At 43.9% G+C, this 18,984-nt stretch overlaps 1 protein-coding gene across 1 annotated transcript in view; it reads left to right on the plus strand.

The window, feature by feature from the left end:
• Window positions 1-15,805: 15,805 nt before the first annotated feature.
• The window catches only part of DNTT (DNA nucleotidylexotransferase), a 33,284-nt gene continuing 30,105 nt past the window's right edge, over window positions 15,806-18,984 (plus strand). Inside the window, exon 1 of the mRNA XM_047762266.1 lies at window positions 15,806-16,026. Coding sequence (XP_047618222.1) covers window positions 15,824-16,026 — 203 coding nt within the window. The 5' untranslated portion in view covers window positions 15,806-15,823. The remainder of the gene's footprint in view (window positions 16,027-18,984) is intronic.

Here is an 18,984-nt window from a genome sequence, read left to right on the forward strand (position 1 = left end):
TGTTTTTTCACAAGCTCCACAGGTGCCCTGCTGGGCTGTCAAGATTGAGAAACTGCTGGAGGAATATTTTTTAAATTTTAAATAAAGTAATTTATTCACAATCAGATGCTCCAGACTTTCTTCAACAGGAACTTTGCTTTACAACTTCGAGACATTTTAAGATAGAAAATAGTGACACCAAATGGTGACAGCTAGAACTTCTGTGCATGGGACAGCAGAATCATTGGGAATGAAGCCATGCTGTATCTGGCCAGCTCTCTGAGTGATGGCAACCGATCCCAGGCAAACTGGCTTGTCATTGGCACCATTAATGGGTTCCATTTTGCAGCATTTCCCACGTGTGTATGTTAGGTTTTGCCTCCAAGAAACTGGTATTCCTTCTCTGCCACCAGAATCCCAGACCATGCCAGGTGCTGCCCACTGCTGGCCTGTATGTCTAAAGTTCTCGGTCTACAGTGTGTGGATACGTCTATAGATAGATAGATAGATAGATGCAGATGGATTCATAAGCTCATGTGTCAGGGTGTAAGATTACGTACCTTACCTCATGTGTACGGAGAAAAGTACAAGCTTTGTTATTTTGTCTATGGAAGAGCTGATTTTCTTTTTGCTGGACTGTGGGGAAAGTACTAAAGTTTAGTCCCATCTGGCCATTTGGTCCAATCCAAGCATTTAAACTGTTCCATTAGGTAACTCCATTTCTACTTGGAAAACTCCAAGAAATGTAACACCCTCAGGATGGTGCCCGGATATATAGGAGAAGTCTTGTGGCATCTGGGACACCGTCTCATGGGGTGGTGATGAAGGGAAGCTAGTACTCAAAGGAGGGCAGTGCCTTCTCCCAGTGCCCTTCATGATGCTATCTGGCAAGTGCTGGTTGGTACAAATTTGAGTTGTTCAGAATATTGAGGAAAGTGTTCCACCAATGAAAAGTAGTGATTACATTTAGCAAATCTAAATATGAAAAGAGAATAGAAAAGGAGTCCATGTCTCTATATATTTATAGCTATTTATAAAGGAGAACAAAATAGAGCTAGCAATGGCAGCAAGGCACATGCAATTTTAAACCAGCAGTTTTTCAGCCTTGGCAGCATAGGAGAATAACTATGGAACTTGTAAAAAACACAGATGCTTAAAGTCCCACTCCCACCCTCTGAGATTCAGATTCCGTTCGTCTAGGATGGAGCCTGATCCCTGATATTTTATTTATTTCTATTTATTAAAGTATAGTTGATTTACAATGTTGTGCCAATTTCTGCTGTGTAGCAAAGTGACCCAGTCATACAAATATATACTTTCCCTTTCTTATATTATCTTCCATCATGGTCTATCCCAAGAGACAGGATATAGTTCCCTGTGCTATACAGTAGCACCTCCGTTCTAAAGGTAATAATTTGCATCTACTAACTCCACATTCCCAGTCCATCCCATCCTCCTCCCCCTTGGCAACCACAAGTCAGTTCTTTATGTCTATGAGTCTGTTTCTGTTTTTTAGATAGGTTTATTTGTGCCATAATTTAGATGCCACATATATGTGATAATCATATGGTATTTGTCTCTTCTTCTGACTTACTTCACTTAGTATGAGAATCTCTAGTTGCATCCATGTTGCCTCAAATGACATTATTTTGTTCTTTTTATGGCCGAGTAGTATTCCATTGTGTGTATGTACTGTATCTTCTTAATCCATCCATCTCTGGATGGTATCGATGGACATTTAGGTTGTTTCCATGTCTTAGCTATTGTGATAGTACTACTATGAACATAGGGGTGCATGTATCTTTTTTTTTTTTTTTTGTCTTTTCTAGGGCCGCACTCATGGAATATGGAGGTTCCAGGCCAGGAGTCTAATTGGAGCTGTAGCCACTGGCCTACACCACAGACACAGCAATGCGGGATCCGAGCCACGTCTGCGACCTACACCACAGCTCATGGCAAGGCCGGATCCTTAACCCACTGAGCAAGGCCAGGGATCGAACCCACAACCTCATGGTTCCTAGTTGGATTCGCTAACCACTGAGCCACAACGGGAATTCCTCATGTATCTTTTTGAATTATAGTTTTGTCCGGGTATATTCCCAGGAGTAGGATTGCTGGATCATATGGTAGTTCTATATTCAGTTTTCTGAGGAACCTCCATACTGTTCTCCATGATAGTTGTACCAATGTACATTCCCATGAACAGTGAATGAGGGTTCCCTTTTCTCCACACCCTCTCCAGCATTTGTTATTTGTGGCCATTCTGACTGGTGTGAGGTGGTACCTCACTGTAGTTTTGATTTGCATTTCTCTAATAGTGATATTGAGCATTTTTTCATGTGCCTACTGGTCATCTGTAAGTCTTCTTTGGAAAAATGTCTATTTAGTTTTTCTGCCCATTTTTCTTTTTTTGTCTTTTTAGGGCTGCACCCATGGTGGCATATGGAGGTCCCAGGCTAGGGGTTGAATTGGAGCTGCAGCTGTGCCCACAGCGATGTAGGCTCCAAGCTGAGTCTGCAGCCTACACCACAGCTCATGGCAATACTGGATCCTTAACCCACTGAGCAAGGCCTGAAATTGAACCTGCCTCCTCATAGATACTGGTAAGACTTGTTTCTGCTGAACCACGATGGGAACTCCCCATTTTTGATTGGGTTGTTTTTTGTTGTTGTAGTTGAGTTTAATGAGTTGTTTATATATTTTAGAGATAAGCCCTTATCAGTTACATCATTTGCAACAATTTTCTCCCATTCTATAGGTGTCTTTTCGTTTTTGTTTCTTGCTTTTTTTTTTTTTCTTTGTGGTTTCCTTTGCTGTGTAAAAACTTGTAAGTCTGATTAGGTCCCATCTGTTTATTTTTGTTTTTATTTCCATTGCCTTGGCAAACTGATCTAAGAAAACATTTGTACCATTTATGTCAGAGAATGTTTTGTCTGTGTTCTCTTCTAGGAGTTTTATGGTGTCTTGCCTTACGTTTAAGTGTTTAAGCCATTTTGAGTTTATTTTTGTGCATGGTGTGAGGGTGTGTTCTAGTTTCATTGATTTACATGCAGCTGTCCAGTTTCGCCAGCACCACTTTCTGAAGAGACTGTCTTTTCCCCATTTTATGTTCTTGCCTCCTTTGTTGAGGATTAATTGACCATAGGTGTCTGGGTTTATTTCTGGGTTCTCTATTCTGTTCGATTGATTCGTGTGTCTGTTGTTGTGCCAGTACCACACTCTCTTGATTACTGTAGCTTTTTAATATTGTCTGAAGTCTGGGAGAGTTATGCCTCCTGCCTTGGTTTTTTTCCTTACTTTGGCAATTCTGGGTCTTTTATGGTTCCATATAAGTTTTTGGATTATTTGTTCTAGTTCTGTGAAAAATGTCATTGGTGGTTTGATAGCGATCACATTAAATCTGTAGATTGCTTTGGGTTGTGTGGCCATTTTAACAATATTAATTCCTCCAGTACAGGAGCATGGGCTAGCTTTATATTTCTTTGAATCTTCTTTGATTTCCTAGATTAATGTTTTATAGTTCCCCACGTATAAGTCTTTCACCTCCTTGGTCAAGTTTAATCCTAGGTATGTAATTTTGGGGGGTGCAATTTTAAAAAGTTTTTTTTTTAATTCCTTTTCTAATATTTCATTGTTTGTATACAGAAAAAAAAATGATTTTGGAATGTTAATCTTGTACCTATTACTTTGCTGAGTTTGTTGCTGATCCCTGATATTTTAAAAGCTCAGATAGTTCTATTTTATAACCAGGGTCATAACCAAAGTTCTAAGTAGAGAAAAAAAAAATACGTATGTAACAATGTATGTGTATATCAGGCAAACAGTGTTTTTTGGTTTTGCTCTTGTTTTTTTTTTTTTTTGTCTTTTTTGCTATTTCTTTGGGCCGCTCCCGTGGCATATGGAGGTTCCCAGGCTAGGGGTTGAATCCGAGCTGTAGCCACTGGCCTACGCCTGAGCCACAGCAACGTGGGATCCGAGCCTCGTCTGCAATCTACACCACAGCTGACGGCAACGCCGGATCGTTAACCCACTGAGCAAGGGCAGGGAACCCCCAACCTCATGATTCCTAGTCGGATTCGTTAACCACTGCGCCACGACGGGAACTCCGGTTTTGCTCTTGTTTTTTACCCATTGTTATGGACTGAATGTTTGTGTTTCCTCACATTTCACCTATTGAATCATCAATGTGATGGTATTTGGAGGTGAGACCTTTGGGAGTCCATTATGTCATGAAGGTGGAGCCCTCATAAATAGAATTAGTGCCCTTATAAGAGACACAAAAGACGTAATCTCTCTCTGCCACATGAGGCTCAGCAAGAAGTGGCCATTGGCAAACCAGGAAGAGGGTCTTCACCAGGAACCATGTAGGTCGGTTCCTTGATCTTGGATTTGGCAACCTCCAAAACCCTGAGAAATTTCTGTTGTTTAAGCCACTCAGTCTATAGTATTTTTTCCATAGCTGCCTGAGCTGACTGACATCCACCACATCCCAGGAGACCCTATTATCTGGAATTTACTGAGTTTTCCTCTCAGAGCTACCAGCCTCGTCTTGGATTTTTCTGAAACTGCCCCCCCTCCCCCTGTCCTCCTCTCAAGCTTTCTTGAAGCAAACCACTTCCTTCAGTCAAATTCTTTCTTCTGCACCCTCGTCTGCCTTTTCTAATGAAGTTCAGACTTCCTAGTTGAAAATAGGTATATTTTCTCTAGGACAAAGTAACCTGTTACCTCTAAAAACTTCTGAAAGGAGCCAGGCTCTTTTATATCAGAGTAGCATATAGTTTATACAAGTTCAAACATTTTGGTTAAATTTTATCACACCATTTAGCACAGAACTACAAGCTAGACTCTTGTCTCCATAGTTTTAAAACATTACATATGAATTTCTTTGTTATTTTTAGAAAGTAAACAATTGCTCACAAAACTTTATGAAAAAAAGGTTATGATGTTGAAAGTGAGTCCCTGCTCCTCACCTCCTAACTTACTCTCTTTGAGAAGCACACACTCAAAATAAATTTCTCAAAGTTGTTTTATCAAGAGTTGAGTTTCATACCATATTAACCAATGTGAGATTGTTTCTACTGGGCCTGAGCGGTTGAACCCCTTTTTCCTCCCAGGTGGTGATAAAAGACTTTCACTTCCTGGCAGGGAATAAGAGGGTTTTGGCTGCATCCCCAGCAAAACCAGCTTTAGAAAAATGGTTTGGCACAAACATCTGTGGGCTTGAGCTCTCTCCTTCTGTGCACCAGGGGTGTCTCATCCACTGAAATTCTCTTTGGTCTCCTGGATGAAAGCAGAAATGGCTCCTTAAGCTGTAATTAGGGACTGTCATTTGTGTACAAGGACCCTGGAGGGTACACAAAGAGATGAAGGACAATCTCCTTACTTTCAAGGAGGTTGTGACCTCGATAGGAAGGCCAGCAGTGCTTGTCTACATAAAGAAAGGTGGTTAGGATCAGGAGGCAATCAAAATAGGATAAGTATCAAAGGAATGTTCTTAGAGTGAGTTCCCAAGAAGCTGGCCGGGAAATGGGGATTTGTGTGCAGGAAGTCTATTGAAGATGCTCTTGGGATCAACATCTGTGGGGTGGTGAAGGAAGTGGACTAGGTAGAGGGAAGAGTTGATCCACAATGTGGTCACATCACAGGCCTCAGCCAATCCTGCGGGATGCTCAGGGGATGGGGATCCTTCAGCATTTTCATCCCTTGAAACAAGATGGCCTAGCCTTCATAACCCTCCCCCACCGGGAGTTGGATGCAGCTGTCCCCAGAGAGGGTCCTGACCTCAGGCCAGGTGGCTCCCTTTGGCAGTGAGCCATCAGCTGGCAACACTCCCGGCGGCAGAGGAAGTGGGTGCCTGGGTCCTGAAGGGGGGGCTATAGGCAGTACACCACAGCATCCCCTGCAGGAGGTACCGGCAACCTTGGTGATAAATGTTTATAGCAGGAGGGGGAAAAGGCCCATTCCTAAGGGACTAGAAGTAATCAGGGAATTTGAAGCATAGTATTATCATCAGGCTTGGTTTGCTATTCATTTTGCTATGACCTGAGGCCATCTCAGACCCCTGGGAAGTACAAATACTACTATAGCTTAATATTTACCCCATAAAATCTAGTAAAGAGTAACCAAAAATTCAACTGACTCTTTTCAAACCATGAAGGTCAAACACTTTCCAAATTTGTTTAATTCTATATATTTTACACTTTTTTGTTATGATCCCGTTGTTTTCCAAATCATTGTCTAAATGATTATGGCATTCTGTCTTTTTAAAGTTGTTTCTTTTTGGAGTTCCTGTTGTGGCTTAGTGGTTAAAGAATCCCACTAGGAACCGTGAGGTTTCGGCTTCCATCTCTGGCCTTGCTCAGTGGGTTAAGGATCCAGCGTTGCCGTGAGCTCTGGTGTAGGTCGCAGATGTGGCTCAGATCCGGAGTGGCTGTGGCTCTGGTGTAGGCCGGCAGCTATAGCTCCTATTAGACCCCTAGCCTGGGAACCTCCATGTGCCACGGGAGTGGCCCTAGAAAAAGCAAAAAGACCAAAAAATAAAAATAAATGAGGTTGTTTCTTTTGGGTTTGCTTCCCTTGATCTGCTGCATTTATCTCTAGTCTTCATTCCCCTGCCTTTAGCCTCTTTCAGGTCTTTGTTCAAATGTCACATCCTCAGTGAGGCCTTCTGATCATCTTAATTGAAATTACTACTCTGACCCCACCCTAACCTCTTTATTCTTTCCATAGCACTTATTATCATCTGGCATACTCTCGTTCATTTATTAATTGTATTTATTGGTATTTTTCTCCCTCTAATGGAATGTAAATACCGTGTGGGCTGGGACAGCCTGTTTTAGTCACTCTGTATTCCTATTGTGTAGAATAATGCCTGTAACATAGGAGCCACACAATAAATATTTATGAATGAACAAATGAATGAATGGATAACCTCTGTTTGGGCTTCCATCAGCATTCTCCCCCTGGGTCTCCACATCTTTGAGGTGTCCTTTTTCTAGACTATCGTTCATATCATTGCTAGGCCAACTTGCTCCTGCCTCTCTTCTGCTCAGAAACTCTCTGAGGCTTCCAGCTCAGGCTTTCAGGGCTCTCTGGGAGCTGGCCCAGTCCTTCTGGCCCTGGACAGTCTCCCTCCTTTACGTTGTCATTCCTGGCTCTCCCCTCCCTCACTCCTCTGAATTCCTCCCGGAGGAGGCTGTAAGAGGGACAAATGAAATATCCTCCAGGGTGCTTTGAAGAGTGTGTGTGAGGCTAAATGTTAATGCACTTCATAGAGCCTAACAGATGACCACAATTGCTGTGCCATTATCACAGTATGATTCTGTCATCAACTTCTCCATTAAAATATAGGTATCTTCAGAGTTCCCATCGTGGCTCTGAAGAATCCAACTAGGAACCATGAGGTTGCAGGTTCGATCCCTGGCCTTCCTCAGTGGGTTAAGGATCTGGCATTGCCATGAGCTGTGGTGTAGTTTGAAGACGTGGCTCGGGTCTCACGTTGCTGTGTCTCTGGTATAGGCTGGCAGCAACAGCTCTGATTCCACCCCTAGCCCGGAACCTCCATGTGTCACGGAAGCTGCCCTAGAAATGGCAAAAAGACAAAATATATATATATATGTGTGTGTGTGTGTGTGTGTGTGTGTGTCTTCGTGGCTCAGATGAAACAAATCTGACTAGCATCCATGAGGACGCAGGTTCGATCCCTGGCCTCACTCAGTGGGTTAAGGATCCAGCATTGCCATGAGCTGTGGTGTAGGTTGAAGACATGGCTTGGATCCCTGCTTGCTGTGCCTCTGGCGTAGGCCGACAGCTGTCGTTCCTATTCAACCCCTAACCTGGGAACCTCCATATGCCACGGGTGTGGCCCTGAAAAGACAAAAATAAATAAATAAAATATAGGTGTCTTGAAGGTGGGAGCTAAAAAAAAAAAAAAATCAAGTCAGATCCTCCAGTTTACTAGAAATGAAGCTGATCCAGTGACTCAGATCACAGTGGCATACTGGAGCCAGCTAACGCCATTCAAAGGTGAAATCTTCTGGAACTCTGAGAACTGATTGTTAACCATTCCTGTGCTGCTGGCTGCCTATCTGATTCCTGTACTTATTTCTGGTTTGCAATCCAGAGGTCATAGAGATGTTACTGATTACCTCAGAAACACCATCTCATGTGAAAAGGAGAGAATTAAAAAGCATCTGATGGTGAGTTCCCGTCATGGCTCAGTGGTTAACGAACCCGACTAGGGACCATGAGGTTGCGGGTTCGATCCCTGCCCTTGCTCAGTGGGTTAAGGATCCAGTGTTGCCGTGAGCTATGGTGTAGGTTGCCGGACGCAGCTTGGATCCCGCGTTGCTGTGGCTCTGGTGTAGGCTGGCGGCTACAGCTCTGATTGGACCCCTAGCCTGGGAATCTCCATATGCCGTGGGAGCAGCCCAAGGAATGGCAAAAAAAAAAAAAAAAAAAAAGAGCATCTGATGGAAGGAGATGAAAGAGCCTTTTGGGGAGTGAGGACGAGCTGTTCTGTTTTAGGCATTTTGAGTAAAACCCATAAGAGGAGCCTAAATGGGCCAGGCATTCAAGAGCGAGGTGTGGGCTGGAGATAAAGAGTTGGAAAGCCCTAGGTTCTGGCAGCCCTGGAGGACTTACCCCCAACTATTCAGCAACCACTGCTGACCTTGGTCTGCCCAACCCATGGCCAACAGCACAGACACCAGGACCTGCCACTGTTGCTTCAGGCTCGGTTAGAGTCCCTCCAGCTATCCCAGCTCAGCCTTTGATTACCTCATGCCTTGATTATTCCAAGTGTCTCCTAGTTTCTTCCCTTTCTATGATTCATCCCATTCATTATCACCTGGCTGATTTTCCTGAGATTCCATTGTATTACATCCTGCCTTTGCTCAAACGCCTTCAGTAGCTTTCAATTCTTTGCAGATAAAAATCCCAGTTGTCGTTTTCAAACCTTTTTTCTTCAAGTACCTGTCCTTTCTTCCCTCAATGTTTGACACTCAGGCTTTCACCCACCATTTTGTGCACAGCGGGAATTTAATAAGTATTTTTGAATGAAGGCTGGAGTCACAAATAAGCTGCTGTGGCCAATTATCTGGTCCTTGCCATCATTTCTCACCTTGTGGACAAAGGTGAAACCCCAAGGTATAACGAACATCTAGAATTTCCTTGTGTTTAATGGCGTCAAGGATACAAAACTACACTTCTTGGTGGCAGGAAACAAATTTTCCAAGATTTTTGTCATTCAAGAAACTCTACAAATTTTCCCAAGGAGGCATTTCTAAGCTCCAGAAAACACACGCTTGCCAAGAACCAAACACAGCTGTTCAGGCAGCAGAGGAAGCTGGTGTTTGGTAAGAAACCAAACCAAAACAAAACCCAGCCCACACATTTGAGGATGGCAGAGTTCCCAGATCTACAGCTTGAAGGGAGTAGATGATATAAGATATTCGATATAAAAGAAAATAAAACTGCCGGAAGCAGAAGTGATCTCTCCGAAACCGACTTATTCTAATGCCCAGAAACGGAAGAACACCAGGACTTCTAGGGATAAAAATAATGTTTGTTGATGCGAAGCAGCCTTCTTCTCCACCCAACCAAGGAGAACCTGCAACCTTCTCCCTCCTTTCCTGCCCAGACACTCAGATTCAGTAAAGGTCTCGATCATGTGGATACCAAGCATTCCCCCAAGTGGAAAAATAAATCAATGTTAAATGAAGAAGAGCAGCAGTTGCATAGAAGTGGGCGAGTGGCAGCCAATGGCCAGGTGTGCTCTCTGTTTCCTCACAGCTGTCATCACCTACCCAAGCCAGGACCACTGCTCTTGTCTCCAGCACAGGGGAGTGTCAGGATGAAGGGGAGGGTAGGATGAAGACCAAACACCGAGAGTGGGCCAGGTGGCTATGTTCATGTTGTTTTATTTATCACTTACAATATGATGAAGTCAGCACACTGATTGCTATTTTACAGATTGGAAGCTGAGAATCCCACAGGTGAAGTGACTTCCCCAAGATCACACACTGCATGAGTGACGGGTGGTTACCGGGCCTGTCGAACTCCAAGTATGTATGTAGCCATCAAGTGTTCAATAAGATGCTCTATGTGTTCTAGAAAACAAGCAAACAGTACATACATACCAGAAAGTTAGGAATACACTGGACTAAGCAAAAAAATTTTTTTTCTTTGTAGGGCTGCACCTGCAACATGTGGAAGTTCCCAGGCTAGGGGTTGAACAGAAGCTACAGCTGCTGGCCTTCACCACAGCCGCAACAACACGGGATCTGAGCTGTGTCTGTGCCCTACACCACAGCTCATGGCAACGCCAGATTCTTAACCCACTGAGTGAGGCTAGGGATTAACTCACAACCTTGTGGATCCTAGTTAGGCTTGTAACCTGCTGAGCTGCAGTGGGTACTCCCTGGACCAAGCAAAAATAAACAGGTTTCTTTACTGCAAGGCTTCTTGAAGTCTTTCATGTTCTGTCAATGAAAAATGCTGCTTGCCACAGCAGTAAGCAAAGGCTCTTGCTGCCACCAAGCCATCACACTGCAGCCACCCACAGCGACGCACCCTAAGGAGACCCAGGAGGAGAAAGCACAGGATACTGGCCCCAGAGAGCTAGGGTGCCTATCAAAGGAATGATTTCAATGAGCCCAGATTTTGCATCTTCCCATACGTAAAAAAGCACTAAATTCCTTAACTTGGGATATCTAGCATTCGTTAATTAACAGTAATCTTGATTTTCTGACTACCTGGGCTTTGTTGCAAAAACTCCTATATTTCCTAGCTCCCCGCCTTGCCTCTTCAGAGCAGTCCCTAACTGTGCTATCTGTGCTCTGGGCTTAAGTCCTCAGTTTTATCTGCCAAATAAAAACATAATTCTCAACTTTTAGGTTGTTCTTTTTTTTTTTTTTTTCAGTTGACAGTTGCAGCACACGTAAAGTTTGTCTAGTTTCCCTCCGTTCATTAGAGAACTTTTTGTTTTGCAGTGTCACCCAGCGCCCATTTTGGGACCACTGCAGGACACCCTTCCTGTCTCACTGAGATCCTGGGTCTGTTCTTGAGTGGGCCTGGCACTGCTTTGGGGATAGTCCAGGGAAATCAAAAGACCAGTAAGAAGTACTCTAACAGAAATACCTGTCATGTGTGTGTGGGAATACCAGGGGGGACAGAGGAGGGAAGGGGGCAAGAAGCCTGAGCTATCTTTTGTCTTTTCTAGGGCCGCACCAATGGCATATGGAGGTTCCCAGGCTAGGGGTCTAATCAGAGCTGTAGCCGTCGGCCTACACCACAGCCACGCAACAGCAACATGGGATCCGAGCCGCACCTGTGACCTACACCATAGCTCACAGCAACGCCGGATCCTTAACTCACTGATTGAGGCTAGGGATTGAACTCGCATCCTCATCGATACTAGTTGGGTTCATGAACCACTGAACCATGGCTGAGCTTATAATGACAGTGAACAGTTTTAGTGCTTGCTGCCTGCCAAGAATCTTTGAGGTGCTGATTTAATCCTCATAAATACCTATACAATAGAAATCGTTATAACCTCCATTGCACATATAGGGAATTGGGCACAGAAAGGTTTGATAACTTACCCAAGGTCACACAGCTCATACGTGTCTGGGTGTTGAGTTCAGATAGTCTGGCTCCTTTTCAGCTGTGTTATACTTGCTCACATTGAGGAGCTATTTAGGTGGAAACTCGTAGCCTGGAGAAGGGCAGACATGGCAGAAGATTCATATCATAGTTATCCAAACAGCATAAAAGCTTAATAGTAAAAACAGGTTAGATTTGGTTTAGTTTATTCTATGTTTACTGATGCCTACTGTACAAGGAGCTATGTTAGGTGCTGGGGATGCAGATGTTAATATGACCTCCCTGCTCCCTGCCCCCTGCCCCAATAGGTCTTACAGTCCAATAGAAAATATACATAGAGGAGTTCCTCTTGTAGAGCAGGGGAAACGAACCCGACTAGTATCCATGAGGTTGTGGGTTTGATCCCTGGCCTCGCCCAGTGGGTTAAGGATACAGCATTGCTGTGAGCTGTGGTGTAGGTCGCAGACGAGGCTTAGGACCTGTGTTGCTGTGGCTGGGGTGTAGGCCAGCAGTTGCAGCTCTGATTCAACCCCAACCCCGGAAATTCCATATGCTGGAGGTGTGGCCCTAAAAAGAAAAAAACATGTACACCTAGAGATCAGGGTATCACAACTCAGAATAACCTGTGCTCTTATGGGCAAGGAGGCATAGAAGACTGGAAGCAGAGTGGGTATCTGACCCAGACTGAGGATAGCCCCTTAGGCACTTTATAAAGGACCTTCACCTCTATATGATGCTTGAAAGAAGGAACAGTTGATATGAAGTTGTTTCATGGGGCTCAGATCTTCCTGTCCCTAGGACCACACCCACAGCTTGGAATCCTAGCAAGGGCCCAGGATGGCCTGGCCACTATACCGTGTGGTCCTCCTCTTGAAGTTTCCCCTCTAGGAAGTGCAGGGCTCTGGTCCTCCCTGATATCTGCCCCAGGCTTAGTGCAGATGCCACAATACCTACTTGACTGGGGGTCTCCACAGCCATCAGCCAGCACTTAGTTTGATCCTAGGCATGGCAGGAACAGGAACACTTTGCCTAATCTCATGTATTCCCCTGCATTCCCAAGCCCTGCTGCAGTTAGGTGGAACTATGTGGCTGATTCTGGCCAGTGGGCTGTGACCAGCAGTAATACATGTATCATTTCAGAGACAAATTTCCCCTTCGAATGAGTATGCCTCCAGTCGTGCAAGTGAGTCCCCATCTCCTACACCCTCACTTTCTTTCTTTCTTTCTTTCTTTTTTTTTTTTTTTTGTCTTTTTGCCTTTTCTAGGTCCACTCCCATGGAGGTTCCCAGGCTAGGGGTCTAATTAGAGCTGTAGCCGCTGGCCTATGTCAGAGCCACAGCAGCGCGGGATCCAAGCCATGTCTGCGACCTACACCACAGCTCACGGCAACACCGGACCCTTAACCCACTGAGCAAGACCAGGGATCGAACCTGCAACCTCGTGGTCCCTAGTCGGGTTCGTTAACCACTGAGCCATGACGGGAACTCCGACACCCTTACTTTCACTGGACAATGTATCTATCAGTCAGTCAGGGTCCAGTTAGGAGAAAGGAAAGCACACTAGGTATTTCAACAAAGAGAATTCAATACAGGGGATTGGTTTAACGGGCATCAGAGGGGTACAAAGCAAAATGAGCACACTGAGATAACTCTGAGAGAGCAACTGAGGAAGCAGTCCCACCCCTAAGGCTATAGGAACAAAGGGAAAGAGGGGACATTGTTGAAACCTCGAAGTCTGGGTCAGGCAGTCCCCATGGAGCTGGAACACAGATCTCCGAGGAAAGGGTGCTGCCTGCTACTCTGGTGCCTTAGGAGTTCTAGGAAAAGCCCTGCAGACTTGAGACTCAGACCTCTAAGAAGAAGATTTTCTTGGCTAATGTATGTCTGAAGGGTGTGATGAAGCTATGTCTGGTTGTGCAAAAAAAGGGGGAAAAAATGTTTAAAAAAAAAAGCCCAGTTTGATCTGAAATCAGATCTATATGTTTTATAGAGCGATTAAATCATAAAAATATTTTATAAAACAATGTCTTATTTAATTTGCTTTGAATCATCAGTATTGAAAAGACTGCTATCAAAAATTTAAAAAGTGTGGAGTTCCCATTGTGGCTCAGCAGGTTAAGGAGCCTGACATAGCGTCCTTGAGGATGCGGGTTCAATCCCTGGCCTTGCTCAGTGGGTTAAGGATCCAGGTTGTTGTAAACTGCAGCATGGGTCACATGTAGCTCAGATCTGGCCTTGCTACGGCTCTGGCATAGGCCAGCAACTGCAGCTCCAATTCAATCCCTAGCGCAGGAACTTCCATATGTCGCAGATGCAACCCTAAAAAAAAGAAAAAAAATTTTTAATGCGATGATATATGTCTGGTTATTAGGCTATTGTCTCTCAACCACAAAATTGATCTGTTCTTTGAGGTTGGGGCTGGGGCTGTGCAAACCCCATCCCTCCTGTCAGCTGGCTCCATGTTAGGCCCTCCCAGTAGGGGGCACTGGAGAGAGACTGCAAGATTGGAGAGAGGAGAACTTGACCTCCTTTGATTAGCTTGCTGATACTGCAGCATTAAAATCTATTACTCTTCAAGTTCCATCTGAAGATTTTTGATCTTTCTCTCTTGGGCAACACAGACAACTTCGTGTATACTTGAAGGCAACTGTCACATCACTTTCCCCTGGTATTGTGGAGAGGAGCTCATGTACTTTTGAAGGTAGCAACAGTCTCAAACATGGAAAGTGGATGAGCAGAGCTCTGATTTGTTGTTGGAGAAGACACATGGAGAGGAAAAGTTCTTGGTAGTTAAGAGCACAGGTTTTAAATTAGATTAAATTCAAGTCCCAGCTCCATCATTTCCTGCTTGTGACCATTGACTAGCTCTGTGACCTTTCGTAAGTTGTTACCCCCCGGGGGGAGGGGGGATGCTAGTACCTACCAGACAGGTACTAGTGTTGTGAGGATTCAGTCAGCTAAGACTTGTAGGTGCTTGCCATGGCCACAGAGGAGATGCCCAGGAAAAGAGATCAATAAAATGTATTGATGAAAGACACTAATTTTATTTTGCACATAAAGGTATGAAAGTGTCTCTTTATGGGAGTAATTTCACCCAAAGATCATCCCATCTCATCCCAAAAGATTGCTTTTAGGCTTATGTAACAGACTATTTAGTCTACCACACAGACAACCTTAGTCTGCTGAAAAAGCTGAGATAGATATAGCATTTGGAACCTTAAGACTTAAATCAAGATCTGGTTCTACCCCTTATTCTGTGATCTTGAGTTCATTGAGACTTTGTTTCCACACTTATAAAATGCACCCTCATAACAAAAAAAATGCCCTCCATGGAATACAATGGAGCAGTTAGGGGCAAGAGATTAGAACATGGAGCAGTGTGAATGGATCTGAAAACATAGTTCTGAGTGAAAAAAAAAAAAAGATGATCAACAGAATGAGAAATATAACAATAACATTTATGTAAAATCAAAACAACCACCCAAAACATATAACACCCATGCAACCTATAGAAATCCAATGTATTGCAGTGCTTCTCTTTGAGAGAAAAAGAATGCATGCGACCTAGGAGGTTCAAAAAACATCAAAAAGGGAGTTCCCGCCGTGGTGCAGTGGTTAACGAATCCGACTAGGAACCATGAGGTTGCGGGTTCGGTCCCTGCCCTTGCTCAGTGGGTTAACGATCCGGCGTTGCCGTGAGCTGTGGTGTAGGTTGCAGACGCGGCTCGGATCCCGCGTTGCTGTGGCTCTGGCGTAGGCCGGTGGCTACAGCTCCGATTCAACCCCTAGCCTGGGAACCTCCCTCCATATGCCGCAGGAGCGGCCCAAGAAATAGCAACAACAACAACAAAAAAAAAGACAAAAGACAAAAAACAAAAACAAAAACATCAAAAAGGCAAGTGGGGTCCAAACAAATTTATAATAAGTAAATAAATGGATTAATTAATAATAAGGGAACAACGATGCTTCCCTACCTTCCTCATCTTATTCTGGGGATCTGATGAGATTATGCATAAGAAACACCAGATAATTTACTGTTTCCATTATAATCTCCATATTGGATAAATGAACTGAACAAATAGAAAATCCCCATGGATCTTCAGCAGGAACCCATGAGCAGGGCAGGGCCTGATGAGATGGTGAGGTGACATCAGGGCCCTTCATGAAGGAGGGGCAGGCTCTCCCTCACTTCTGGAGACAACCCTTGATGGCACAACCAGAGGCAGCAGCAGCCTGTTCCCATGGATCCACCGCAAACTGTTCCTTCAAGCCCTCGGAAGAAGAGACCCAGGCAGGTGGGTGCCTCAATGGCCTCCCCTGCTCATGACATCAAGTTTCGAGATCTGGTCCTCTTCATCTTGGAAAAGAAAATGGGAACCACCCGCAGAACCTTCCTCATGGAGCTGGCCCGAAGGAAAGGATTCAGGGTGGAAAATGAGCTCAGGTAAGGCATTACGGATTTCAGTTTGCAAATAAGCAGGGCTTTCATGAACAGCGTCTTTGGAAGCGAGGGATCCATGTTTTCTTCCACATACAGAAGAGGTGATATTCCCACTAGGACAACAGGAATTAAATCAAAGAACGAACTGGAAGTAATTCAGGAAAATAAGATGAGTGTGGATCTGATACAGTTATATGGAACCAGTTGGCACCAAAAAATAAGGTGATTTTTTCTTTTCGCCATTCATTATTACAAGATGAGGTATATAGGGTTGATACACAGTAATCTAGTAGGAAAGTTCGATGCTGAAACCACTCAGGTTTGTTCTGGACCAAGTTAAACAAAGGCACCACTGAGTTCAATCAGAAACTGTCTGCTGCTTGAGGCAGAAAGAATGGTGTGGTTTCGTGGCCCTTAAGCTGCACATCTGGCATTGCTAAAGTGGGCAGTGTCTGTGACAGGCTAGGATGAGTGACTGTAGCTGGCTCACCATAGGCACCTGAATGTGGCTTTGATCATGCTTTTCTGAGTGGGGTTTGTAGAGAGGGGTGCGGGTTAATGATTCGGGCCAGCTCTGTCTACATGGGATGGACATCACACTGAGAGTGATGAGCTCAGAGCCCAGACAAGGAGGCAGTTGAAGCAAGCTGGTTCCCTTACAAACCCACTCACATCCTAGCATTAGCCTTGCTCTCTTTCGATTATGTAAGCTCTTCACTGGTCTCAAATAGATGGGAGAGAAAATGAAACAAACTCTACACACAAATGGTATTCGAACCTTTGCATAAATAGTTTCAAACAGAACTGCCAGAGAGCTCATAATGAGTAGAGAATGACAATTAATGCAACTGGTTGGTTTTGATTGTCCAAGGAATACGATAACCACATTTTCCCCCCCAGGAAAATCTAAAAGAATTTTATGTGACAATAAATTTTTATTTTGAAAATAGTCTTTGACATTTAAAAATAAAACTGACAAGCATTTCCTGATGAAGTGTCACTTTCAAATTGCTGGAGAAACATGTCAAAAATCAATAATCAGATATGATAATTCTCATAATACCTATAATTCATATGAAGGTCAATCTGACAGAAATCTCTCTCTCTCTTTTCTTTCTTTTTTTTTTTTTAACTGAAATGCTCCATTTAGAAATTCCAGTGTCTCCCATGGTCTTTCTTCCATCTGGTTTCTCTTTATATGGTCTCCTTCCAACCCCCCCGACCTCCCATCTCTTTTTTTCTTTTTAACCCCTATTTCTTCAGGGATATTAAACTTAAAAACCTTGATGAGATTTTGAGGTTAACATCCCTTTCATGAAATCATAGATGTCACCTAATTGTTGGGTCTGCCTAATTTTACAGACTCACATACGGTATTAGAACTGAGGGGGGGAGAAATGGCATAGGTAAAGTGGCTAAAAACTGAAATGAAAAAAAAGGAAATTGAAAAAGAAGAAACTAAAAGATTTTGCAAATATGGAACTGCTTTTTGTGGTAAAGAAATTTGGTAAGAGCCAGATAGGAAGGTGAGAACCAGATGGCGAAGGTACCACTTACATAGACAGCTCTCTGTTGAAACATCCACACTTCAGCAAAGGCTGACACTTTAGTTACAGGCACAGCTACGAATGTGCACATTGTGGCTGAGGCAGGTACTTGGAGAGATGACAGGAGGCAAGTTTCTTCTTTTGACTAAAGACCCAAAGAGGCAGGTTTGTGCCCCAGATGCCTGCTGCCAGGGACCAAGCACAGCTGCTCAGGCAACAGAGGAAGCTGGTGCAGAGTGAACCAACTGCTGCTGTGATGTGACAGTGGCTATGTTCCCAGGCTGACTGCTCAGAAGACACATTAAGTACAAATGTGTTTTATGGCACAAAAATAAACCACAGGAAGTAGAAGTCCTAACTCTCCAACGGAATTTCCATACATAGTCACATAGACTTTAATTGGAAAGGACAATGGAAGTTATTGTAGGGGAAACATCTCTAGATAAGAAATCTAGAGACCTCGAATTCTGGCTCTGACCCTTCCCAGCCATGTGATATGAGGCAAGACCTTAGTTTCCTGATAAAGGATCTAGTCTATCTGATGTGATCCCAGATGTGATGATGGATGCCAATGTACTTGGATAAATCGAAAGAGTCACACAAATGTAAAGTGGGGCTCTTTTCTTGTAATTTAGCTGGATCTACTGACCTTTATGGTAAAACCCTAAGGCTCTCTCCCCACAAAGTGAATTAGGTCAAGTGATATCAATAGAACAAAGATAAGAAGGAAACCCATCGACCTGTTGAAAGTGGTTATTGTGTGGAGAAGGGGGTAGTAGGGAGAGATTATGGTTGCTTTTGTGTTCTGTGTTTTACAGATTTTTTATAATGAGAATATATTTTAAAAATGAAATAATGGAAGTTGTTTTTTGGGGGGTTTTTTTGAGGGGTGGGTTTGATTTTTTGCTTTTTAGGCCCCCACCTGCAGCGTATGGAGGTTCCCAGGCTAGGGGTCCAATCAGAGCTGTAGCTGCTGGCCTACACCACAGCCACAGCAATGCCAGATCCAAGCTGCATCTGCACCCTACACCACAGCTCATGGCAATGCCAGATCCTTAACCCACTGATCGAGGCCAGGGTTCGAACCTGCGTCCTCGTGGTTCCTAGTCAGATTTGCTTCCACTGCACCACAACAGAACTCCTGGAAGTTGTTTTTTAAAAGAAAAGCTCCTTCTCAATAGGAACGGCTAGACTTCTCCTTTGGTATAAAAGATTCAAAGAAAGAGGAGCTAAAAAAAAAAAATATGTGCTGAAAATAGACAGTAATCTCCATAGCTTCTAGCACATTCTTTGGCTGCCAGGAAGATTAGATTTAAGGAAAAATCTGATTTCTACTTTACCTGGACCTGAACATACAGCTCAGAAATGGTGTACCTGAAGTATTGAACTGTCTGGAACTATTTCATTTCCCAGC

This window comes from Phacochoerus africanus, chromosome 15 (assembly GCF_016906955.1).
Source record: "Phacochoerus africanus isolate WHEZ1 chromosome 15, ROS_Pafr_v1, whole genome shotgun sequence".
Lineage (NCBI taxonomy): Eukaryota > Metazoa > Chordata > Mammalia > Artiodactyla > Suidae > Phacochoerus > Phacochoerus africanus.